General features: G+C 39.5%; 2 protein-coding genes across 2 annotated transcripts in view; one reads left to right on the top strand and one right to left on the bottom strand.

Moving 5' to 3' along the window:
• The window catches only part of MED12L (mediator complex subunit 12L), a 337,419-nt gene that overhangs the window by 115,405 nt on the left and 194,831 nt on the right, over window positions 1-27,183 (bottom strand). The gene's annotated exons all lie outside the window — the stretch shown is intronic.
• GPR87 (G protein-coupled receptor 87) lies at window positions 94-22,873 on the top strand. Its single transcript, XM_001107153.5, has 3 exons — window positions 94-328; window positions 16,574-16,705; window positions 21,772-22,873. Exons 2-3 carry the CDS (start codon window positions 16,672-16,674, stop codon window positions 22,812-22,814), a joined length of 1,077 nt encoding a protein of 358 aa, XP_001107153.1. The 5' UTR covers window positions 94-328; window positions 16,574-16,671; the 3' UTR covers window positions 22,815-22,873.

Below are 27,183 nucleotides of genomic sequence, written 5' to 3'. Positions count from 1 at the left end.
CCTGCAGGTTCAGGAAATACTCTTCCCCAGTCGACAAATCTCACCTACTCTTAGTTATGAGTCATTTACATTAGCAAGAGAGCAAGTTGTTCCAGTAGTTGCCGGGCAGGAGAATTTGAAAGGGTGCCCCAAAGGACAATCTCTAAAGGGGTAGGGGAGATACCTACCTTGTCTGGTAGGGGAGATGTTTAGTTTTTATGCTTTACCAGAAAATCCACTTCCCTGCTGACCTTAGTTTCAAAGCTTATTCTTAATTAGAGACAAGAAGCCTGTTTCAACTTGAAGACACCGTAGGAGGTGAATGGACAGCCAGCCACCACAATGAAAGGTAAACAAAAAATTTTTCATTTTCTTAAAAGCCGTGGTTGATAAGACACAGCAATGATTAAAAACTGTAATTATACTTCTGCTTAACTCTGAGGTCTGAAGAAAAAGTAGAAATTAGAATGCTGACAATAAGATATGAGGCACCACTGTGAGCCACGAAGCTTCAACTGTTTCCAGCTCAGGCAGGCAGAAATATAAACTACACATTGTGCCTTCAAAAGTAGAAACAATGTTTTGGCAATCGCTCCTATTCAGTACATTTTTTTTTAACCACATTTACTTTATTAGATGAGGAAAAGCCAAAGTCTCTTATAATTGTTTCCCAGGACCCAAAACTTGAAATTTGTTTCATAATCGTTTATCTGGTTTTTTTTAAAGAGAGACAAAAAAAAATTTTTCTCTTTCCCAATTGTCTCATTTTGATAAAAGAATCTCAGTCTTTTCACTGTACCACAAAGAACAGGGTAATCCTCATTTTGATCCCTGGAGAAATCGTGTTAAAACATGTCAGGAAAGGCACTGAGAAAACTGCCCAGTGACTGACAAACAGGTTAGAAACAGCTTACTTTTGTTCCACATTCAAACTGTTCGGGAAGTTTTCACTGCAGTGAGGAAAACAAGAAGCAAGCATGGAGATCTCACTTCTTTTAAATTTTAATGAGGACTTTTAAAAGGTAGATGAGCCTAAAGTAGAGTGACTTTTTGATTTCTTATTTTAAGATTTATCTGCTATAGAATTTTATATCACATTCTCAAATTGAATCTGCTTTCATGTTAGGTATATTAACATTTTTAACAAGAGATTTCTTTCATAATTGTTCTCCAATTTACTAGCAATATGAATAGCAATAAATCTGGTTCCATATTACTTTATACTGGGGGAAAAAAGCCAGACACCCTGTTGATATTTATTATTTCTGCCAATTGAGATTAACTGTCTCCACGAAGTTAGGGATCAAAGAGGCGTATTTTCTTAATCCTTCAGCAACATCTCATCCTCAGACTCTTGTTTCTGACATCTACTTGAAAAACGTTGCAGGTATACGTGCGTTAAGGACAAGGGCCTAGAAGAGCAGATGGATGGCTGAATTTCCTATTTAAGGATATAGCCTACAAAAAGAAAGTATCCCGCCGGAAAATCTTTATTTCATGAAGACACTGAGAAAATGCCCTAACCAGAGATAACATGCTAAGAGGATTTACTGCATTTAGAGATGTGGGTGGGAAAAGGAAGACTAAGTTAAAAGGAATGTTCTCATTTAGAGTTGTGCTGTTTGTGCTCTTCAGAGTCTGCCTGCTTTTCTTCCTTAATATCTTGGCATTTGACTCTCTTTAAGAACAACAACAACAAAAAAAATTTCATGCTTAGCTCTTTACTCTGAGAAAATGCCACAGAAAGTTAAGATAGATGAGACCACAATGGTCATTAGTTCTTTGTATGCTCCTGAAATAAGAAAAGTCAGAAAAACCCATTAAAATCCCTCAAAGCCCAATAAAGGGTAAGGTTGTGAAGACAGGACAGAAGTGAGGTGAGATCTAGGTAAAGTCACCTCCCTAGAAGCATCCCCCAGTCTCCAGGGTAGATGTTCTCTATGCAGGCATGAGGCAGCAGTTTGGGTTTAAAGTAGAAAGCCCAGGACTCATAGCAAAATGACCTGGGTTTAAGGGCTGATTGTAAAAAATATTATCAGTGTGACTTAGGCAAGTCTCTGAATTCCCCAGGAGCTCACTTCCCTTCCTCACAGGTAAAATGAAGGGATTAGATCAGATGGTCATCAGAGGCCCCTTGCATCTCTAGATTCCCACGATCCAGGCGATATGCTGAGATGCTGGGGTTGGCAATGAAAGAACCTAAGGCTTGGACGAAGCACACAGGAATGCTTGACAGGAAACGGGGTAAAGCCACAAATTAGGTCCTTCCCAATTCTGCCCCTAGCCAGCTACATGATGTTAATCAAATCTCGACTTCTCTAGGTCTCAGATCCTTCCTCTGCAAGATTAAGATGAATGTACTATTTGCTCTTCCTACCTGGCTGAAAGTTTTACATTAATACAAGTATTTATACAAGGGCCAGCTGCAGTTTTTATACTTGTAACTATCTACAGGAGGGCGGCAAGAGCAGAAGTAAATGTGATGTGATCCTGTTGTTAAAAACTAGATGAGAGGCACCCACCTCTCAGACCTTCTGCTTCAGGCCAATGGTGAAAGACAGGCTCTATCTGACCTTACAAAGATTATTAAACCCTCTACCTCCTTATATGGCAAAGACAGGCAGATTAGAATATTTGTTCTCTATCCTATACCTAATTAACATATTTTGTTTCATTAATATTCTTATTGGCCAAATATAAAAAAATTACACTAAAATACACTTAAGGGAGAGCACTGATTAAGTTCCATCTAGTATAAGTCATGACATTAAGTCATTCATATCAATGATTCTATGGTTTCTCTTAAACAGTAATTTCTAATGATTTCCATCATTTTAAAAGAAGAGCAAAACACCTTAAATGACCTTTTCTAATGTATTAGATAGGATCCGTATGGCACAAACTGTCCTTCTATTCTTAATACTAACACAGTAATAATTAGCATACACTGATAGCTTTATATGTGACAAGATTACTGCATATTTTATCAGGCTTTTTTTTTTTTTTTTTTTTGAGACGGAGTCTCACTCTGTTGCCCAGGCTGGAATGCAATGGCGCGATCTCAGCTCACTGCAACCTTCGCCTCCTGGGTTCAAGCGATTCTCCTGCCTCAGCCTCCCACGTAGCTGGGATTATAGGCACCTGCCACCACGTTCAGCTAATTTTTGTATCTTTAGTAGAGCCGGGGTTTCACTATGTTGGCCAGGATGGTCTCAATCTCTTAACCTCATTATCTGCCCATCTCGGCCTCCCAAAGTACTGGGATTACAGGCGTGAGCCACCGCACCCGGCCTTATCATGCTATTTTTTTTTTTAACTCAGACAACCTTAAGGTGTAAATTACTATTATCCACTTAAACAGCTGAGCAAGCTGAGGCTTAACGAGCATACCAGTAGGGAGCAGAGCTCTGACCTTGAAACACTGCCTACAGTCAACCATGCTCTATTTGCTGTTACCTCTTTTTGTGGGCAGTTACATATGTAAAATGATTTAGACTTATTGTATATTTACTGTACACTGGTATCATGGTATAGACTACAGGAGATAAATGGCCATCTTGGGTGCATGATTCCCTGCAATGAAGTTGGAGCTATTTTAACTTGCTAGTTTTCCCAAAGGAGGCATGAGATGCTAATCAGCACATGAATACCAAATTTTTGTGCAGGCAGTAGCAGAGCGGTAGTTAGGAGCACAGCACTGACATGGACTTAGGTTCTGTTCAAATCCAGGCTCTGCCCCTCATTAGTGATGTTAATGAGGGCAAGCTCTAGCACTCCAGCGTCAGACAGCACGTATCTGCTCAAAGAACAAATAGTGTGTGCAAATAGCCCAAGTATACTGTACTCCAAGTATTCTCTCTAAGCCTCAGGTTTTTTACATCTGAAAAATTAGAGCACTAATTCTTACTATCCACTCAAGTACCATGTCAATACTGACTTATTACTACATGTCAAGTTTGAATAAAAGGTCTGTGCTGTGGTAATACTTCATTCAAAACAATCTTATGAGGGCTGTTTTACAGAAGAAGAAAAAGGCACAGAGAGGTTGGGTAACCTGCCCAAGTAAATGGCAAATCTGTAATGTGAATCCAAAGTCTTTTTAATAAATTAAAATATACATAGGTAATTTAGAACATTCCTAGGCACACAATAATACTAGTCAGCATTTGGGGAGCTCTTTTACTGTTGTTGTATGTAGCAAGATAGACACTTACACTTCTCAAGCTCCCGGAGAAGGGTTTTGCCCTGTAGCCTAAGAGGCGCTCAGGTCAAAGATATTACTGGCTCTTGACCACCAGAGCAACTCTCTGGAGGACACAGAACAAAGTGAAACTTTGTTTTCCAAGTCCTTGAGTCTAGAAGGTACCCTTTATTGACTATATCAAGATTTGGAATGTCTCCGAAGCAGAGGCCAGTATACCAAAAGGGCAGCAGAAACAAAATGATCCGAAGTCCCTATACTAAAGGAGCTTATCATCTAGTTGAATAAAGAAAAATGTTAACAGAATACTTCGGCTGTTTGCACACATTAGAGTACTAAGCTCTGTGGCTCTCAGGCTGAGAACTGAAAAGAGAGATCCAAGAAAACAATGCATATATATCTGTTGCCTCTAGACTGTAGGCATTTGAGGATTTGTTATACTCTTTTGGGGGTGGATGACCTACCTGTCCAAACTTGTTCCTCCTCAGACCTGCTAGGCCCCAAAATTATAAATAAAACTGAAAATAAATCACTGGGCCTTTCAAACTTTTTTAGATAAACTGGCTCCAAGACAAATTGAGAAAAACTGCAAAATTAACTGTTTTTGTTGTTGTTGTTTTTGAGACGGAATCTCGCTTTGTCACCCAGGCTGAAGTGCAATGGCGCAATCTTGGCTCACTGCAACCTCCACCTCCCAGGTTCAAGCTATTCTCCTGCCTCAGCTCCTGAGTAGCTGGGATTACAGGTGCCCGCCACCACGCCCAGCTAATTTTTGTATTTTTAGTAGAGACAGGGTTTCACCATGTTGGTCAGGCTGGTCTCCAACTCCTGACCTCGTGATCTGCCCACCTCAGCCTCCCAAAGTGCTGGGATTACAGGTATGAGCCACCACGCCTGGCCTAAAACTAACTGTTTACTAGATGTATTTATATAGAAAACAGTGCTACATATCATGATGAAGCAGAATGTGGCTCACAGTAATATGCAATCCTTAAATAATCACAGCTACAACTGTATTCTAGTTGTCTCACCCAAGCATTTTAAAAACCTAAAAAATGAAAACTTTGAGAGGATAATGGCTTGCATTAGGTCAAAATAGTACATGCCTATATTATATGCAGCAAAACAAATTAATAGAAGAATAGTAAATGCCATTTAAAAGGTAATTACTATATCAATGTGTCAGCATATGCCATGATGGCTGCTGGAAAAATAAAACTATATATCTGTTAAACATCAATATTCCCTTTACTCTAAAACATTCATTCTAATTTCATAATGTAAACAACAGGATACACACACATACACACAGTTTTAAATATATATAATTTTAAAAACTATTCACTCTGTGCCTAGAGCCAACAGTACAATACCTCAAGTATTATCTCTACTTTTCATCCTAAGATCCAGAAATGCTAATATGTACCCAATCCTTCACAAAGTCATGCTGGATCTTACTATGGTCTTTTTACATCCAGTTTACAGTCTATATGAAATTGTAAATAAGACAAGCACTAAACAACTGGCCAGTGCGGAACTCAGTTTGAGTGCTCAAAGTTGCAGGCACCTGAAATATAAATGCCACGGTACACTACTTCTTGCTCTAATGGCTTCCCCATCCTGGAAGATGCTCTCAGCAAAATAACTGTCTCATAGCCAGGGTGGCAAAGCCAAACATTTCTACCCTTAAAGTTTTTCCCCAACCCAGCACCTATCTGGAGATGGTACATTTCCTATGCAGCCTCCCTTTCCTCTTCTGTCAATTACAACCTGATTAACTTCATGCCAACTAAGCTCTCCTTCCAATGTATTCATATAATTATTTTATTTATTTATAATCTTTCTGGTTCCAACAACAACAACAAAAATGAGGTGTTCTGCAGAGATGCTTAATATGAAGTTAATTCAAATGAACTTTAAATTTAAACAAATGAAGCCTGGGAAAATGAATGGTGGGAAATTAAAAACCATATGAGAAATTAGTTCACCAAATGCATTCATCCCTATCTGATAGTGTTGGGCCTTAAGGTGGATCTCAACTCCAACAGGAAATCAAGAAGGCATAAAGATTTGGTGTTGATGAATTCACAGCTGGCCTACAGACCACCACTCTTATTACGTAGAGTAGAAATAACTTTCTCCCATGAGTCTTAACATAAAGAACCAATGTTGTATTGAACACCCTAAGAGTAGGCACAGTGAAAAGGGTTGAATGCTTGAAGACACCAACTCAAAGCTTAATCCAGGCATAGCCATTTTACAGGGGCAGGATAAGACAATGTAATGGGGCCCAGGCATGTGGCTCACTTTAAATATTTTCATCTTATTGCTGTTTCTCCATAATCATTCTAAGGAAATCTTTCTGCCTCCTTCTCACCAGTGTACTTAATTCTAATTATGAAAATTTCACAAGTGTTAGACATACTAGCTGTCTTTTATTAGCATACTGGTACTGTTGTTTCTTCTTATACCTGGCTGACTTTCCTCACTGATATAACCGGTGGGGCTGCTGCTGGCATTTGAATTTGCAGCCCTCCACTTTAGCTCCCCCGACTTTACAGTGAGCTGTTCAAAAACCTCAGCAGGTCCAGCGTTTGATTAGCCTCCTAATGGTTTGATCAGACCTTCTTCCTGGTCTTCAGTCATGCCTTACACAGGTCAACTGCCAATTCCTACTCTTGTCAACACCCTCCCTGGGCTGGTACCCTTTCACTTCAGAAGGCAGAAAAAAAAAATGTGTTAAAAATAAAAAACAGAAAACTTACATATGCCTTCCAAAACGAAATTAAGTCAGAGAGCAGGCCAAATTCCATGATTGCCTAATAGTAAGTCAAAGGTGTTCTTGAACTCTGACTCTCTGCCTGCAGGTACTCTGCTAGACCCTGGAGATAAAAGGATGCAAGGACACTCTGGCAGTCAGGCAAACAACAAAAATAGAATACAACAGCTGGAGGTATGGGATACCATAGGGGCTGAGGAGCACTTACGTGGCACATGGGGATAACATGGAAGGCTTTGAGAAGAGGAGGCAGATGAGTTAGATTTGAAGGCGGTATAGGCAGCTTGCCTAATAGACAAGGGGGAGAAGGGATTTTCAGGATAAAATGCAAGGTAAGAAGGGTCTGGTGCAGAAGCTATATAGTGGGCAGGTATACAGGTCAGGTCAGGAGGTCCTCATCACCTGCAGAGGAGCCTGAGTTATGTCCTGTACAAGACAGTAAGCCAGTGAAGACTGCGACAGAAGAGGACATCAAGCAAAGAAATGTGAATAGCAGGAAAATGCATGTGGCAAATATTAAGATAATACAACTATATAGGTTACTATCTCTCCTAGTTGAGGAAGTTACTGCATCTATAAATCAAGCCAGAGAAAATTATTTTAATTCAAATATTCCTATTAGTTTAAGAGACATTGTTTAAAAAATGACTAATGCCAGAAGTTGATAAATTCACTGAAGTAGGAATTACTTTGAAGAAATGTGTGTGTGTGTGTGTGTGTGTGTGTGTGTGTGTGTGTGTTTGTATTTCATGAAATGAGTTATATGTGATCCCAGATCCTTTTACTACATATGGGTGAGGGTGAGTTATTTATCTGTATTCATGAGAAGAGAAAAATGAGAGTGAGCATTTGATGCTGATTAAGAAATGTGAAATATCCACTTATGTTAAAGACTTCACTTGAGAATTTGAAAATTGTCAGTGAAAATAAGTGATGAAATTGAAGGAAAAATGCTCTCTTAGGTAACTGTCTTACTCCATTAACTTAAACAGCATTAAGGTTTGGTTAAGCTGTGATTAGAAGAATTAGGGTAGCTAACCTGAGAACAGTTCTAATGGGAAAGGCCTGGAGAATACCTGCACCACATCCCACAGCCCAGAAAACTATAATGATGACTGTATTAAAATATCAAGGTGACACCACCACTACCACCATAAAGAAAATTATAACTCTTAAGTAGAATGCTTAAGCCACAGGACGCTATTCCGAAACAAGGAACAGCATCTACGTGAACTTGTGAAAAGCATTCTGCATCTTTTAATAGGCTAGTAAATGTTAATCAAACAACTACAGACTTTACCTGGAGTCTTGAATTCTAAGAATATTTTTTAAGGGCCAGAAGTCACTTAAAATGTATTTAGCTTAGAACATACTCATTTAAAACCACTATGCTGGCTACTGGGACTGTGGCCCCTAATCTGACTAGCCTCTTACATAAATGATCCAGAAGTTACTTATGTGGAAATTATACTTTGCTTAAATAGAAGATAAAAATACGTGTTTCAACTCAGTAAGTTGTAAAATTTGAGTAAAATTCTTATTACTCATAATAACTACAGAGTAATGTGATACAGATCTCCTGATCTGACTCACAATAGCCACATAATAATGTGAGTAGTAGGAGTTTTACTCAAATTTTACAACTTACTGCATTAAAAGGTGTATTTTTACTTTCTGTTTAAGAAAAGCATTTACTGTTTATGCAAAGTATATTTGCCATGAATTACACCTTTATATTCCTATAGCCTTACAATATAAAATTGACTTAACATATGTTCTCTTACCAGATTCACACAGCACCCTTGGGAAGTACGTCAGGTATTTATTATTCTCCCTGTTTCATAGATGAGGAGGCTCAAGCTCTTTGAAGTACAATGCTTTACAGGGTCACAGAGTCAAAGATTGAGTCAAAAACGTAACAGCTGCCTACTGAATCCAGGTCTAGGATACTTTGCACTGCTCAGGGAATCTCAGTCTAGAACACTTTCCACCAGGGAAGCTACTTCTGACACTCCACAAGGCCAGCAAAGCAACACTACAGAGGCAGCCTGTTCTGGGGTCATAAAACCTAGAGCTCATTTCCTGGTTTTGCCTCTCACCATCTGTGTGGTATTGGGCAGGTTGTTGAATCTTGCTCAGTTCCCTCACTCATACAAAAAGAATAGTCAGGTTTGAGGTTAAGGTTATAAAGAACCAGTAGACACAAATCTTGTCTTCAGGGAGTTTACAATCCACTTTACATCAACCCCCCCATCCCCTCTCAACACACACACACACACACACACACACACACACACACCAAGGTACCTGAGGTCACCTAAAAAAAAAATGTTAAGTCTAAATTGTTAACCAAAATAGGCCTACTTGTAAGCTGTATGTACCAGCAAAACTATGAGAGGACAACATCAGTGTAGCACCTGAAAAACCTGAACGAAGGGCTGCTGTGCTTTGCATTCCAACACGTTTGGGAGACTAACTCCGTGCATGCATTAATCAAATGTGCTATGAATACAGTGACCTAATTCCATTACAATAAAAGGTAACTCATAACCAGTGAGGTAACCTGCCTCTTTCCCCAGGCCTTCAGCAGAGCTATCATCTTAGCACTGTTGAAAAATACACATAAATTTACAAACACACATACACATAAAGTCAGGCTTAAACTGAGAAAGATTCTTAGATTATAGGTGATTCCAAAATAGAAGAGATCCTGTATCTTTCAACATAAACTTTCTATCAGATGGCTTTTGTGAAGACTCTCTCTTTACCACAAAAATGCCGGAACTACATCAATATCTCTATATAATCAATCAGTTCAATATAGCTTTTCAGAAGTAAAGTGCCAAAATAAACCTTCAAATCTCAAATTCTTACAATTTCAGATGTGAGCTTTTAGAGGGAAAACTGGAGAGTGGAGGACAAATAGGAAAGGTATTGATATTACAACTCTTCTCATCGGAGAACCACCACTACCAAACACTAAATCAAAAATTAATCATGAGCAACTGCATTTAGGGAGGCAGCATTTAACTGACATTTATATTTCAAGATCCTGACCAGAGGGCAATAACAAGAGAGATGAAGCCCAGGGAGAGTTAAAGCACTGCGATGGCATGGCAGGGCACACCGGCCCACTCTTCCTGCTGAGGGAGTTTCCCCCAGCATGGTACAAATGACTCCCCACCCATGCCAAGATCCAATCCAGTGAACTGCAACAGCAGGCTGGCTCTGTGGGGACCACAAGGCTGGGTGTCCAAAGTAGCTGTTCAGTAGTCCTGGATGTTGTCCTCCCATAGCCCTTCTGGGGAGAGAGCAAAGGTTTGGGCATCCAACACAACTGGGGTCAAGTCCCTACTCCACTACTCAGAAGCTTTTCCTGAACACCAGAAACCTCAGTTTTTCCCCACCAAAAGCAGTTTTATAACACCATCAGTAGGGTTTTCACTGAAAGACCCAAGTAGAGGGGTGGGCACAGAGAAAAGCTCCACTGTGACTATTAATACATTCTCAGGTGTGAACTAAACAACATGACCTCCTGTCACTACTTTTTCTGGGTTGCTAAGAGGTATAAGAAAAACCATTTGAAAAGAAATGCTAAGTGATGGTCAGTAACACAAGATAAATCAGGCGTTTGGAGGAGGAGAGACATAGAAGAAGAGGAAGATATATTTATAATCAAAGAACAATTGGGGATCTATAGAGGTTAAGTATAGCCACATAAGATTAAATGACACACGGAATAATGGCTGCAAAATCAAGTGACCGTAGGACCCAGCAGGTAATGTTCCCAAAAGAGGCGGCCCAGGGACGTCAACAAGTATGCTGTGAGCTGGAGAACTGGAGAGAGCTCACTTCCCCATCAGGAAGGGGCAACTAATACTGCTGGATTGTTCATGCTGGATGCTGGCAAATCTTTTCATCTTTCAAGATGGGATCCAAATCTGGATTCTTATGTGAAATTTCCTGATGTTTTCAACATTGTTCAGGCCAAATAAAACCAGACCTCTAGTTTGGAAGACTAGCAGGTCCTTCACAAGCTTGATGGAGAAAACAAACTCCTACCTCTGCCCAATACTGCCCCCTCCCACTTCCTGTCCTCTAAAATAACCCCCCAGAATCATTCTTCACTTTTACTCCACAACAGTATAATAGAACTGCAATTTCAGTTTCTATTGGATTTTATATGAATCCCAGCTCTACCCATTACTCAGTGTGAGTCAAGGCAAGTTAATTAAACTGTCTGAATCTCGTATCTTCCTACCTGGCGGGGGTGGAAATATATCTAGGTCCTAGGGTTGCTCTGAGGATTGCTTAAGGTATCAACCACCAAGTTTGGGGTCCCAAAGCAAGCAGAAACTGAGAATGTGTTAATCCTTTTCCACCACCCTCATTTTAAAAGTAGCTTACAACCAACAACAAAGAAACACGGTTAGTAAAATAGCCAAAGGAAAATACCAATGGATGGCTGGAAAAAAACCAGGTCTCTAAGCAGCGATACCATCTAACCTCAGGAATGACTGTGAAACCTGGGCCTACCACAAATATCACATTCTTGTGTGGTTTCATCAGCTCTCAGCTGAAGGAACAGTAGGTGGCAGGGCAGGATTCCCGCCCAGGATCCAAGTGCTGGAACGAAGCCCTTTACTACCACTGAAGCAATCTTCCTTGCAACACCCTGCAAGTGCTGGGACATGCAGACAATGCAGAGCCACTGTAGTAAAAGCACACAGGGAACCCTGAAGCTGAGGCACTGATCGTTCAGAAAGACAGCAGGCAGGTGAGGCTCTGAGACAATTTAAAGGAAAGGGCAAGCTCTTGGAGCTAAAGTATCAGTCAAATGACTCCGGAGAGGGCAGCTGAGGCCACCAGCCACACAGCCATCTCAGCATAAACAAGGTGCAAGGATCCACCCCCCTCAACCCCTTGTCCAACCTATGAAGCATTAAATAAATTCAACTGCGTACCTACGATACACAGCAGGAACTAAAATGACTTCAGCTCCACCCTGCACAAGTACACAGGCTGCTTTGTAAAGGTTCATCATTTTTAACCTCACAGTCATCCTATAATGGACGAGTCATCATACCCATTTTATACAGGCAGAAATGGAGGGTCAGAAGCTAAAAGCAACAGAGCTCAGGCTGTAATCCAGAGAATCAGAGAATCAAATCCTTGCTCTATGCACTCCACCATGGTGCCACCATACTTGGTTAGAGGTCAAGGCAGGATTCTTTTTTTTTTTTTAATCCAAGCTAGAAAAAAACTTTTTCTTTGAGACTGAGTCTCGCTCTGTTGCCCAGGCCGGACTGCAGTGGCGCGACCTCAGCTTACTGCAAGGTCTCCCAGATTCAAGCGATTCTCCTGCCTCAGCCTCCCAAATAGCTGGGACCACAGGTGTACACCACCACGCCCAGCTAATTTTTGTATTTTTAGTAGAGATGGGTTTTCACCATGTTGGCCACGCTGGTCTCGAACTCCTGACCTCAGGTGACCCACCCGCCTCGGCCTCCCAAAATGCTGGGATTACAGGCGTAAGCCACCGCGCCCAGACGGAACATTTTTAAATGCCAGACATTAAATGATACGCTTAAGAAAACCCTCCATTAATCCTTTATCTATCTCCACCTCCCATCTTCTCTGTCTCCTTCCCGTCACAGGCATGTTCTTTTTTTGAAAGAGTTTTCTGAGATTGCTGCCTCCACTTCCTCACCTAGCAAACATTACTCAACCCTCTGTCATTAGGCTTCTCTCCTCAAAACACCCCGGGCCCCCCAGCAGATGGAGCACTGGCAAAGACAATGACCTTTTCGTTGCTGAATCCCATCCAATGGCACTTTGCTGTCCTATGTCACTTGACTTTCCCCATAGGATAAAACTAGTCACAATTCTTCATTTCGTAAACTCTCTTTTTGGTTCACATGACATTATTCCTTTTTGGTAATCCTCCCAACTCTCTGGCCTCTCCTTCAGGCACTCCGCTCACCCTAAGACTGCTCCATTAAAAAGTCTACATTAGCTCTCTGCTATTCTCACTCCACCGTGTGGTTTGGGGTTTTTTGTTTGTTTGTTTGTTTGGAGACAGAGTCTCACCCTGTCATCCAGGCTGCAGTGCAGTGGTGTGATCTCAGCTCACTGCAACCTCTGCCTCCTGGGTTCAAGCGATTCTCCTACCTCAGCCTCCCCAGTAGCTGCGATCACAGGTGCACGCCACGTCACTCGGCTAATTTTTGTATTTTTTAGTAGAGAGAGGGTTTCACTATGTTGGCCAGGCTTGTCTCAAACTCCTGACCTCAGGTAATCTACCCACCTCACAAAGTGCTGGGATTACAGGCATGAGCCACCATTCATGGCCGACTGTGCAGTTTCATCTTGGACAATCTCATCCATTCCCACAGCTTCTTCTATCACCTATTTTATGTTGGCCTTAGATAGACATCACCAGCCAGGGGTACTTCTCCAAGCTCCAGACCTGTCTCTTTAATCATTTAGTAGACACCTCTACATGCATACTACACAGGAATCATGAAATCAACCAATCCAAAACTAAACTCCACCCATCCCAATACGTGCTTGTCCTTTCATGGGTCCTACATCAGCAAAAGAGACTAAAATCTATAGTCAAATACCTGGGAGGCCTCCAACATTCTTCTAACCCTTTTCACTAGTATCATTCAGCCACAAATTCTTTAAGATGCCTCATATTTGTCATATATCTCCATCTCTACATGCTGTCACCAGTTCTTCAGCAGACTATTATACCTTATCTTTGGCTACACTCAGCATTTCCATGTGCTCCTTTCTGACTAGACCTTGGGCAAACCTGCCACAACCTGGGCATCATAGTTGTCATGGAACCTCTGTAATCCTTGCTTCCCCTCAGTTTGAGTACACCTCTGTATCTTCACAGCATCCCACACCTCTCATTCGATATTGAAATGGTCTGTTTACTTCTGGATTCTCAACTAGACTCTAAACTTGAGGACAGAAATGTACTTTCTCATCTTTATATACTCCACGGCCTGAAATATGAGTAGACTCTTAGTAAATGACCTTATGAAAGAGATCAGGCTATGGGTGTTACTGAAGAAGTAGTAGAGATTTCCAAGGTAGGGAGAGAGGGGAGAAAGGAGGTCATTCACAGGGCAGGAATGGCTATGAAGAAAAGTAGGGAACTAAACTCAGGCATATCACCTGAGAGTCTGCAGTTTGGTTAAACCAGAGAGTTCCAATAAGAGGAACACGATCTTGAATTTAATTTAGGCAAAGATTAATGGAAATAACAGAAGCAGAAACTGGCATTTATAAAGCACTTAATTTATAAATGTATATTCAATTTAACCTCAAGAAGGAAGGATGCTAGATACTATAGAGTAGGTATTATTGTTCCCCTGATTCGAAAGATTATGGGGCAAGCAGATATCCCCAAAGTCTATCGTGACCTCTGAGTTACCAGAATTTAGCATGTTCTGACTTTCACATTCCATGATCTTTAACACTACAAAAATAACTCCTTATCTTTAGTTAGTAATTATAATTCAAGAATTGCCTTACCATACAATAACACAGGATTAAGGAGCAAAAGAATAAGATCTCTCATACTCTCCACTCCTGCCCCCAACCCCAGCAGACACTTTCTGCCTCTACAGATTTGCCTTTTCTGGACATTTAACCTAAAGACATGTAGTCTTTAGGTGTCTGGCTTCCTTCTCATGCAAAACGTTTTCAAGGTTCATCTATACAATAGCTGTATTTCAATTCTTTTTACTGGGTAATATTCCATCCTTTGCCTATACCACAGTTGACTCATCTACTCTCCAGTCAGCACTTGGCTTCTTTCTGCTTTTAACTATCATGAATAATGCTGTTATAAACAATTGCATACAAGTCATTGCATGGGTATATGCTTTCATTTCTCGTGGCTAGATACCTAGAGGTAGAACTACTGGGTCATATGACACATTTGGTTTTAACTTTTTAAGAAACTGCCAAGCTCTTTCCAGAGTGGCTGTACCACTTTGATTTCTTATCAGCAGTGTATGAGGGGTCCTGTTTTCCCCACCCTCAGCAACACTTGTTACTGTCTGTCCTTTTCAGATCCAGCCATTCTGGTAGACGCAAGATGGTATAGCACTGTGGTTCTCATTTGAATTTCCCTACTGACTAACGATGTTCAGTGTCCTTCCATGCACTCTTGGTGAAATGTCTAGACAAATCTTTTGACTTTTTTTAAATTGGGTTGTGTTCTCCTTATTAAGAAGCTGTAAAAGTTCTTTGCATATTCTAAATACAAATCCTTTATCAGAAATGTAACATGCAAATATTTTCTCCCAGTCTCCTCTCTCTACATCCTCCTTATTGGCCAACTGTCTGCTCTCTCTCTCTCTTACTGCAACTGTCAGTGAGGAAGGTTACAGGAAGCCATCTGAAGAGGACAACCGTACAACTTGAGAACAGAGAAACATAAAACTAAAAATGTGTTTATCAGGTAATTTCCTTGAAATGTTTCCACGAGAAACTGGATTCAAGCTTTTTAAGCTTACTGAAATCCAAAGATCATTATTACAAAGTCTAGAAAATTAACAGCTTCAGTCATTCTCCCCAGTAAACTTTAATAAATAAAAAGAAAGTAGAGTTTTACCTCCTTGACTTACATTACAAAATAATGTGATGCTGGAACCCCAAAAGGAGGGATTCTAAGAACCTTAATCAATGCCTATGCTGCATTAACCAAAAAACACCTTCTGAATGCCGCTGTGTACCACATACTCAAGGTGAGGTATGGATAGATTATCTAAACTCTCAAAAGAGTGGATTCTAGGTGGAGACAATCATGGAAAATTAAAAACCATTTTTTCTATCTACTACCAAATCAAGTACCTTAGCTACATGTGATATTTGCAAACAGAAGAGAAGGACACACACAGGAACATAAAAAGAAATAAGTGCCTCTCCACTTACTGCAAACTCCTACATATACTCCTGCCTCCCATGTGCCTTTCCCTGCTATCTTAGCACATATGCAGGGACAAAAGTAACTGCTCACATCAGCCCCAAGTTTGCTTTGTGCTTGGACAGAATGAGGTTACTTGGGGTCTCTTTAAGCAACATCAGTGATGGGACATGAAAGTCCCACATGGTTTTATTTCATGAGAAAGCGTGTGACTTCCCCTTACAGTAAACTGTCCCATAAGCACATTCTACTTCAGCTGCACTTTCCAGAACAGTTCCCAGGAATTCTGCTTTCTATGGTCAATACGTGATGGAAGCCAGAGAACAGGGAACTGATCCAGATGCAGGGAAAGGGATGGGGGAAATCATGTTTGAAAGTATCCAACATTGCACGCACATATGGTCTCAGCTAACCTTTATTAAGATGTCGTAAAGAATGCAAAGCTCAGAAAAGTTAAGGTATGTAGCCAAAGTCATCCACAAGACATAACTCCCAGCAGGGAATTATGAAAGAGGACAACTCTTGTGTGGCCCAGGTGTTCATCTCCAAAGAGCACATGCTTTCTGAATCGTGGAGGCAATCGCTTTAACTGAAAAGACCAATATGTTATATTTTCAAATTCCTTCCCAACTGATTCTTTCCTCATTTTTCTTTTTCTCCCCAGAAATCAAACCAGGAATAACCTATGGTGAACCCACGCCTCAACTGTCCCCAAGTGTTTCCTGACACGCATCTTTGCTTACAGTGCATCACAACTGAAGAATGGGGCTCAACTTGACACTTGCAAAATTACCAAGTAAGCCGTCGGAAGAGATGTAAAGAAAATCTTACTTTATCAATGACTATTATTTTCACTGTTTGGGAATTTGGGGAGTTTAATGGTCAGAGAACCAACTAACAAAATAAACCAGCATTTAGCTTTGTGTTTCCTTATGTATAAAACAGTAAACACACAGGATAGTATCACTGAGACAAATTTAGCTTACTATCATTTTGTTTTAAACTTTGTTTCATCTAGACATCATCTCTAAAATGACAAGTAGGATTAAATTAATAACATTTATGGAAGATTTTAAACAAACTAGAATCACATATTACTTTCCAGATTTAATAGTTTAAACCAAGGTTCATGAGGTTCCCCAAGAGGCCAGAGATAACACTGACCTAGTCTACAGGGTAACTATTTAGAAAATGATCATACCTAAATACAAAAAATTAGCCAGGTGTGGTGGCGCATGTCTGTAGTCCCTGCTGCTCGGGAGGCTGAGGCACTAGAATCACTTGAACCCAGCAGGCAGAGGTTGCAGTGAGACGAGATCACACCACTGCACTCCAGCCTGGGTGACAGAGCAAGACTCTGTATCAGAAAAAAAGAAAGGAAAGGAAAGGAAAGGAAGGGGAAGGGGAAGGGGAAGGGAAAGGGAAAGGGGAAGGGGAAGGGGAAGGGGAAGGGGAAGGAAAGGAAAGGAAAGGAAAGGAAAGGAAAGGAAAGGAAAGGAAAGGAAAGGAAAGGAAAGGAAAGGAAAGGAAAGGAAAGGAAAGGAAGAAAATGATCATACCTAGGCAGCTGTGCCATGATAGTGACACCCTATAATTTGAATGACTTTTATTATTTCATTCCCACCTGGCAGGTAGAGCAGTGACATATGTTGATACTTTCACATTTTGTGCCAAGTGACACGTCCCAGTGAACAATGATGTAGCTTCACCAAAGGCAAAAGTGGCAGATTCTTCCCTACTCTGTCATTCATAATGTGACTCTATGAACAAGACAAATGGTAATTAAGCTTTATGTTATAGAATGCACACCAACTAAGTACTAGATACTGTACTCAAAATGTCTGCAAAGCATTTAACTCTCAGATGATCCAGCAAGATGGCTATGTATTCCATTTTACAGTTATGAAGAGGCTAAACCAGCATCGTCAAATAGAACTTTCTGCATTGATGAAAATTCCCTATATCTGCACTGGTCAATCCAGTAGCCAGATGTGGTTACCGGGAAACCTGAACATAGCTAGTATGACTGAGGAAATTAATTTTTTAAATTATGCTTACTTTAAATTTAAATTTTTAAGCCCACATGTAGTTTGTGCTATATCTAGCTACAAAGCCCAAGCATTCCCCAACACACATACTCAGTCCTGCACACACACATGCACAAACCTATTCCCCCTGCAAAGATAGCCACAGTTCCCTTACGTCCCAAACAAATACCACCCGCACATGTGGCACAAAATAATTTACTATGGAACTAGTAAACTGAGTTCTTATGTCACTGCATTTGTTAATTTAAAAGGAAATGGAATGAGAGTCAGAGAGAATACCAAAGGAAGTTTTACTCTCAATTATCGCTCTGTGTCAAGCCCTGCACTATACAATCCAGGGAATACCACCCTAGTAAACAAGAAGGGATGGGGAAATCATGTTTGATAATATCCAACACTGCATGCACATATTGTGAGAAAACAGTCTTTACACTGTAAAACAGCTGCTAATTTTTCTTAATTGAGTCACCAAGCTATTGTCAATTAAAGATGTTCCCTAACTTGGCCAAGTTCTTTACTGTCAGGGAAGAACAACATGATAAAACTGCCTGGGTGAAGAAAGTCATTCACTTTTAGTGGTCAATGTTACTGAGTGGAAACATCATATAGAGAAATGCTTCTGAGTACACCCATAAGTTTTGGAAATATTTAAGGTAATGACAGAGAATAAATGACGGGCATTAGCTGGCAAAAAAGAATATGATATAGACTTAATTCTAAAAAACAAATTCATCACACGAAACTCTCAAAGTTAAGTTTTGAGCCTTCCAGAGCATCCAGATGAGTAATGGCTCATCTGCTTCTTACAAACCATTTTTCGTCTCTACTACTATATTGTTTCAGCAAATAACTCATAACAGGCTTTAACCATAATTTGTTTAAGCTGTGTTGCCTAAATGTGAAATTTGTGAATGAAATAATAACCAGGCCTAGACCTATCCCATTGAATTAAGAAGTCCTATAGTCCAAAATGTTAATCCTATACATAAACTAAGAAAGCAAATACCGTGAGGTTACACAGTCAACAAGTTCAACACCAGACTGTCTCGAAGCCACAAAACAGTTCAATAACCACTGTGGAAAGAGGTCAATCCTACTTGATCTTTTAAATTTATAAATATATATATATGTATTTATATATATATGTTAATATAAATATATATAGATATTATAAATATATACATACACACACACAACCTTTTTTGACACTCTGATTGGAGACTATCTTTAATAATAACCATAATTGTTAGGTAAATCATCAAAATCATCATTTAATAAGAATGTGTTCATATAAATTAAACTCCAAAATATTATAATGATAAATGGAACTGACAGGCAATCCCTAGGCAACATTGTGAAGTAGGGGTTCTTGCACTCCACGATAGGTATGCATAGCAGATCCCCAGGTTACCAACACCAGCAGATGAAATATTCCCTGCCAAGTATGCTGTAGCTCGTGAATTTGTATTTAAAATTATTTTGAAAAGCAATTCACCAGTAACTGTTACAAGGCACAGCCAGCACTTCAGGAGATGACATGGCTGCTCCTTTTCAGGCTGTGTCCCTCAGCTGGACTCTTTATTCTGATTTAAACTCACATGTCCTCTCTATTTCCCTAAGGGTTCTATCCCGGGTTAGATGAAAGTGACTGCTAATCATTTAATTGGGTAAATTAATTCAAGCAGACAACTCAGTTAAAGCCACACATCTTAAGAAGCTCCTAATGTCACTGATACTGATTTGGATCTTATGATACAAAAACAGCCAAGACTACATTAAATCAAAATAGGCTTAAATGATACTATACAAGGAAATATTATAAACTGGCAGTAGTAATATAGATGGCTGCTGAATCAGGCATTTTAACTTGTAAAGCTTAGTAATACCATGGATCTCATAACAGGCTAGTCCAGATATAAATTACTAGCCTGTGTAAGGATAGTTAGGCCAGGGAAACCAGTTTTTAAAAACACTCACAGTAAGGAATAAAAGGGAAAGAATTAGGAAGAGGACAAGGTTACTTAAGAACAGCCTGCACTTAGATGTCAAACAGCAATTTAGGAATCTGTTTTTGGATTTTAATCATCAAAACTTTCCTGTTTCTCTCCTCAAAGAAGGGACCAAAACAGATACTAAACTGCCTGTGTGCAGGGCAGTGAGGGCTTAAATTTATGGCGTTATCTCAATAACAAAACCATTCCAAAACATAATTATAACTACAGTAAATATTATTAATTAGAGGGAAGTAAAAATTCAGAAGTGACCTTCCTTCTAATCTTACCTCCAAAAGGTGAATTTATAAATTAACTTCATTAGTTCAGGTTCCCAAAAAACAATGACAATAAAAGGTGTTTAAACGGCCAAGAGATTTATTGGGGAAAATGGCTACCAGGGAAAATGGGGCAAGCAGAAGGCTGGCACAGCCTTCCAATCACTTGTGGGAGAAAGAAGGAAGGAAGATTGAGTAGGAACAGTGCAGTGTGAAGAAAGTTCAAAGAAAAAGTTTGAAGACTGGTAAGTACTCCTCCAGCCAAAGTCTTTTGTCAGAGAAACCCCTCCTCTTACAAAAATAGGTTTGTCTTGGTATCCCTGCCATGCTCAGTTACAGGCCCAGAGCAGTCCATGGGAAGCATGGCAGCAGCAAGAATGTGGTGGTAGATCCCCACAGGAGCTGGCTGTCCATCATGCTCCCCACAGGAGACATGAGAGGCCCATGTCCATGGCTACTACATAAGTCAAATGCTCATGACCCAATTCACTGATTATATGATGCAGTGATATGGTATAGGTCTTTAACAACAGAAACTAAAAATTCCAAAAAAGCAAAAGGTTTAAAAATTCCCACAATAAATGCAATAGGTGTAACCTAGCCTTGTAAACAAAAAAAATATATATCAGGTTGCAATTACTTTTAACAAGTTGTCCTCCTTGGCAATAAACTGTAAAATTGCAAAACTTAATAAGAATGAGAAAACGAAATCAACATTTATCACTGGACTACACAAAAACGTATTTGTGGATATTCTTGACTATACAAATGCATTTTAATGAAGAATTAACAGATGATGTGTAAATATTTATAATAATCAGAGGCAACTTTATACCAGCCTACACCTTAAATTCTAAGGTGAAAACAGATTTCAGAGAATCAGCAAGTCAGATCTACATCTATCCAGGACTTTTTTCATATGTTCACTTTAGAAGACAGTAGATTTTCTTTTTATTTACAAAATTGCCAAGACACTTTCTTTCTGTTCCTATCAATGGTCCCTAAAAGATCTTAAGTACTATAAGAAAGTCATAGGCAAAAAATTCAAAATGACCCACTAGTTTTACACCTTCTTAATTCTTAATGATTAAACAGCTTAAAACTGAGGCAGGGGAGGGGAAGATGTATTCAAAGAGGGTGCCAAAGACTACAAACCATGTGTTGGCTATTGTTATTTCCTTGTTATAGAAAATTTCAATGTTCTCTCCAGGTTTTGTTGATTATATTTGTAATGATATCAAACATGGAAGTAAGAATCGGGATAATTTACATTGGTATATTTATCTTCAAAAGGCTGGCATAGGGGATCAGAAATGGGACTTTTTACTCAACGGTCCTGATATGAGGGAGGCAGGGTAGTGAGAGAAGGTCGCTAATTCTTTGACCACTCAAAACATTAACAATGTGCTACCTTTACTCTTTAAATCATTGATGACATCTTTAAGTTCACCTGAAATAACAAAAAGTTGGGTCTGTAAGGGAACCTAGTGGCCTGTGGGCACGGTTGCCAAGCACTGAAGTCCCATCTCCCCACTTCTCCTACAGATAACGAGCTGCACGGCCAAGAGAGTCACAATTCGGGCAACAGGAGCGACGGACCAGGAAAGAACACCACCCTTCACAATGAATTTGACACGATTGTCTTGCCGGTGCTTTATCTCATTATATTTGTGGCAAGCATCTTGCTGAATGGTTTAGCAGTGTGGATCTTCTTCCACATTAGGAATAAAACCAGCTTCATATTCTATCTCAAAAACATAGTGGTTGCAGACCTCATCATGACACTGACATTTCCATTTCGAATAGTCCATGATGCAGGATTTGGACCTTGGTACTTCAAGTTTATTCTCTGCAGATACACTTCAGTTTTGTTTTATGCAAACATGTATACTTCCATCGTGTTCCTTGGGCTGATAAGCATTGATCGCTATCTGAAGGTGGTCAAGCCATTTGGAGACTCTCGGATGTATAGCATAACATTTACAAAGGTTTTATCTGTTTGTGTTTGGGTGATCATGGCTGTTTTGTCTTTGCCAAACATCATCCTAACAAACGGTCAACCAACAGAGGACAATATCCATGACTGCCTGAAACTTAAAAGTCCTTTGGGGGTCAAATGGCATACGGCAGTCACCTATGTGAACAGCTGCTTGTTTGTGGCTGTGCTGGTGATTCTGATCGGATGTTACATAGCCATATCCAGGTACATCCACAAATCCAGCAGGCAATTCATCAGTCAGTCAAGCCGAAAGCGAAAACATAACCAGAGCATCAGGGTTGTTGTGGCTGTGTTTTTTACCTGCTTTCTACCATATCACTTGTGCAGAATTCCTTTTACTTTTAGTCAATTAGACAGGCTTTTAGATGAATCTGCACATAAAATCCTATATTACTGCAAAGAAATGACACTTTTCTTGTCTGCGTGTAATGTGTGTCTGGATCCAATAATTTACTTTTTCATGTGTAGGTCATTTTCAAGAAGGCTGTTCAAAAAATCAAATATCAGAACCAGGAGTGAAAGCATCAGATCACTGCAAAGTGTGAGAAGATCAGAAGTTCGCATATATTATGATTACACTGATGTGTAGGCCTTCTATTGTTTGTTGGAATCTGTATGTACAAAGTGTAAATAAATGTTTCTTTTCGTTATCCTTGCTTGAATCCATCAAAAATATGAATTCAAAGAACTAAAATGATATGAAATGGGGTCATAATTTGAAACTAAGGAAAACATTAAGACACAGCAAAGAGATAAACAAGAGGTAACACATGGCTCAATGGCAGGGTTAATGGTTGGAAGTCTGAGGAGCAGAATGAAAGTGCAGAATGAGCCACAGCAATGTCCCTGCACTGTGGCCATCCTCCAGGAAAAGCTGCTGCTCTGAAGCCACTTTTGCAGAGAACAAAAAGTATAAAAAAGAAAATTATATCTATCCTTGAAGTTCAAGGATAGGAAAAGAACATACTACTTTCCATCTATAAACTAAGATCTTTGGCGATCATCCCCTCGTTCTCTGTGTGTGGGGATTTTTTTTAATTATTTTTTTCCTTTACTCAGCACTATAGAAATGCAGGTAGGGGTGTGTGGGGGGTGTGTGTCTGTGTGTGTGTGTGTGTGCACGCGCGTGTGTGTGTGTGTGTGTTTAAGGGCTTCATTTTTAGGACCCTCTGTGTCCAGGTCAGAGCTCACCTTCAGGGCTCCAAAAGCAAGTAGGAATGAGCCGCAGAAATGCTTCTGCCTCCTCTCCCTACTTCATGCCTCACCTCCACTCCTGTGATGCTCCTGTGACACTACCTTTCATTCCTCTGGGTAAGAGACTGTCCTCCAGCAACATAAATGCCTCGTGGGGGATGCATTAACAGAGGAGGAGCGAAGGCATGTTTGCTGATTAAAAGACGTTATGGTTAACAGTCAAACACACACAAATAACACAGTACAATACTTAGAGTCTTGTAAACTGCAAAGTTCTAAGAAGCAAAAATGAGAGTACAAGAATAACTTAGCTCAACAATGACTATCATTGTTAGGTACAAGAAAAGAATTCAGGGACTACAAAGAATCTTACTCTAAGTGTCTAGTGTCTTACTTTAAGTCAGTCAGGTTTGGCAGAGAAGTTAGTGGCAAAGGGGTTAAAAGTATTATCTGAGGACTTCTATCAAAATATCTGTCCATCAAGATTCCAATTCTATAAATGCAATGGACACTGAAGTGCACGAATTTACATATACCTCAGTTGGTCATTTGCATAGCTATCCCCGCCCCCAATTGTGTGTCACTAGCTAGATTAAGATGGTCATATTTTAGATCAGCTAATTAAGAAAAGGTAGTTTGAAAGGCCAATTCTTTTCTGCACTTTCCCCAGAAAGTCATGGGTAAATTACAGCTTCCCTACATATATATAAAAAGGAGGAGCAGACCAGTCTGACCAACATGGAGAAACCCCGTCTCTACTAAAAATACAAAATTAGCCGGACGTGGTGGCGCATGCCTGTAATCCCAGCTACTCGGGAGGCTGAGGTAGGAGAATCGCTTGAACCCAGGAGGCAGAGGTTGCAGTGAGCCGAGATCGTGCCATTACACTCCAGCCTGGGCAAAAAGAGCAAAAATCCATCTCAAAAAAAAAAAGGAGGGGGGGGAGTAAGCTGTGCTCAGTGACTCACACCTGTAATCCCAGCACTTAGGGAGGCCAAGATGGGGGAATCCCCTGAGGTCAGGAGCTCGAGACCAGCCTGGCCAACATGGTGAAACCCCATCTCTACTAAAAATACAAAAATTAGATGGGCATGGTGACACACACCTGTAATCCCAGCTACTCGGAAGGCTGAGGCAGAAGAATCTCTTGAACCCTGGAGACGGAGGTTGCAGTGAGCCAAGATCACGCCACTGCACTCCAGTCTGGGCAAAAGAGCAAAACTCCATCAAAAAAAAAAAGGAGCAATAGTGTGGCTGGGAAAATACCTTCAGTACAACATGTCCTATCCTGTTCATCCTCTGTTTCTACCACACCACAGCCCTCCCAGTCAATAATCTCAAAAACGATATTCTCTACTTCCCTGTTTATATATGCTATTAAATGTATGATCTCTTTAACAGCATCAACGGGCTCCATTAAGCACTTTGAAATTTAGTAAGTACTTCTCTATCCCATATCTCATTTAATCCTTTCATTTAGGCTTCAATTCTAACAGGTCTTTAAGACATTTAAATCCCACCTTAATATTTCTAAAATTAGACTGCTATATAGTTACCGGGCACGTTTAATGTGACAGTAGCTTTATTTCTCCTATGTGGCATTATTAAATCAATGGAATATCTTCAAACATGGGCTTAAAAACAGAGATCATCATCCCAATTTTTTAAAAAAGTCATATGACAAAAACCATCAATATCGCACTGCTTATATTTCATACCAATTCCCATGCTGTGGAATGAAAAGTATTTATCCAGGTCAATGAAAAATGAATCATTTACATGAGCTAAATAACATCAGTGGGAATAATACATGATGCTAGTGTCAGAAGCTACATAATACTCTATTAATATTGAAGAAAATAATTACATTTGATTGCTATTTCAAAACTAGCTTTTGGGAATAAACTAAAATTTGAAATCCAAAATTTCTTACTTAGGGCTTTGGATTACATTCAGTATTTCAGAATCCTCCCAGAAGGCAATAAATACTGTATTTATTCTTCCTTTTATGCAGAAAAGAAACATATTCAGAGAATTTCCAAAAGGAAAGTTTCTATTCTTCATAAAACTGACATTCAGAGAAACTGATCTTGTAGAGAATCTTCCAATGTGTGTGTTACTGTTATATTCATTCATAAATATTTTATCCTCAATTTGAAACAGTATGATAGTATTTTGCTTCTCAACCATAGTTTGAAGAGAATGGTGCCTAGGGGAATGCATAAATTTAAATACTCAAGTCAAAATTGTGTGTGTGTGTGTGTGTGTGCGCGCACACATGCAAAGAAGAGAATAAATACAACTGAAACATAAAGAAATGTAGTGATCACCATGAGGAAATGTGATATACTAGAAAAAAATAAACAAGAAAACAAGGACGAAATAAAGCTTAGGAACCATTTAAATCTTATAAAGACTGTCCGCAAACTAACCACCACAAGAAGCCAATTAACAAATCCATAAATACTAAGCACATACCATATAAAAAGATATTGTGCTCAGCATGATAAATAAAAGAATCTCTGGATACTCCTAAATGACTTCTAAAGTTAAATAGTTAAGCACAAACATTTTCGATTTTCAACATAATACAAGTATCATAGTAGACACAGAATTCAGCACACTCCCCAGTCCTCCATCACCATCTAGTGGTAAAACTCACAAAACAGGTGAAGAAAATTCAACTTCTGTCGTATTTACGGCATTTGAATTCACAGTAACACAGTCTAGCGCTTTGCTACAGTTTTCCTTTAAACATCTTTATTAATGCTAATATATACAAATATGTATCGTGCAGCTGCCTAGTTCAATGTAATATGGAAATGCTTGACAAGAATAATTAATGTCGTCAAGTTTTGTTACAGATGTAAAAAAACAAAAACTAACAAGGCTATAATAACACGAATTTCATGGGAAAATGTTACGAATATTGACTGCTCTTTCTAAATTAACTTATAGAAAAAAAATTTTAATGTATAATTTATCTATAGTTTCAAAAGTACACAAAATCATCATTAGAATGGAACAGGGAGGAGTAACACTATCAGTGTTAAATAAAATTTTCCATCAATTTAGCAAGAAACTCATAAGAGTCATTTTGAATGCAACTTTTATTTTGAATACTCTTAAAGTTTTCTTATAAGCCACAATGAAAGGAAATCATCTAAAATTATAAAAATGATTAAAAAAAAAAAAAAGTCACCCTTAGAGACACACATCTCTTTTTCTCCTTAGTTGGAAACTCAAGATACAGAATTAAATTGGAAATTCCTTTTATTTCAATTTAGGCAAACATTCTTAATAATTAAGTAAACTGGCCAACTTCTCTTTGAATTATGTTAGAGTACGGTCGCAAGTGGTGGCTCACGCCTGTAATCCCAGCACTCTGGGAGGCCAAGGCAGGCGGATCACAAAGTCAGAAGTTCGCGACCATCCTGGCCAACGTGATGAAACCCATCTCTACTAAAAGAACACAAAAACTAGCCAGGCATGGTGGTGTGCACCTGTAATCCCAGTTACTCAGGAGGCTGAAGCAGGAGAATTGCCCAAACCCGGGAGGCAGAGGTTACATTGAGCCGAGATTGCACCACTGCACTCCAGCCCGGGTAACAGAACAAGATTTTGTCTTTAAAAAAAAAAAAAAAAAAAGAATTGTGTTCGAGAATATTCAGTGGTTGTAGTTGGGGCAGACTCCCCAGCAACTCCTAGAATTGAACCACACATCTGATTGATTTAATGAACAAGAATCTGCAAATAGATACCAG

The sequence above is a fragment of the Macaca mulatta genome, chromosome 2 (genome assembly GCF_049350105.2).
Source record: "Macaca mulatta isolate MMU2019108-1 chromosome 2, T2T-MMU8v2.0, whole genome shotgun sequence".
Classification (NCBI taxonomy): domain Eukaryota; kingdom Metazoa; phylum Chordata; class Mammalia; order Primates; family Cercopithecidae; genus Macaca; species Macaca mulatta.
This window is presented reverse-complemented; position numbering and strand designations above follow the sequence as displayed.

Coding starts and splice junctions, on each gene's coding strand:
- GPR87 (XM_001107153.5), top strand. CDS start 16,672: ATGGGGCTCAACTTGACACTTGCAAAATTACCAA. Junction 16,706..21,771: donor GACACTTGCAAAATTACCAA/GTAAGCCGTCGG, acceptor CTTCTCCTACAG/ATAACGAGCTGCACGGCCAA.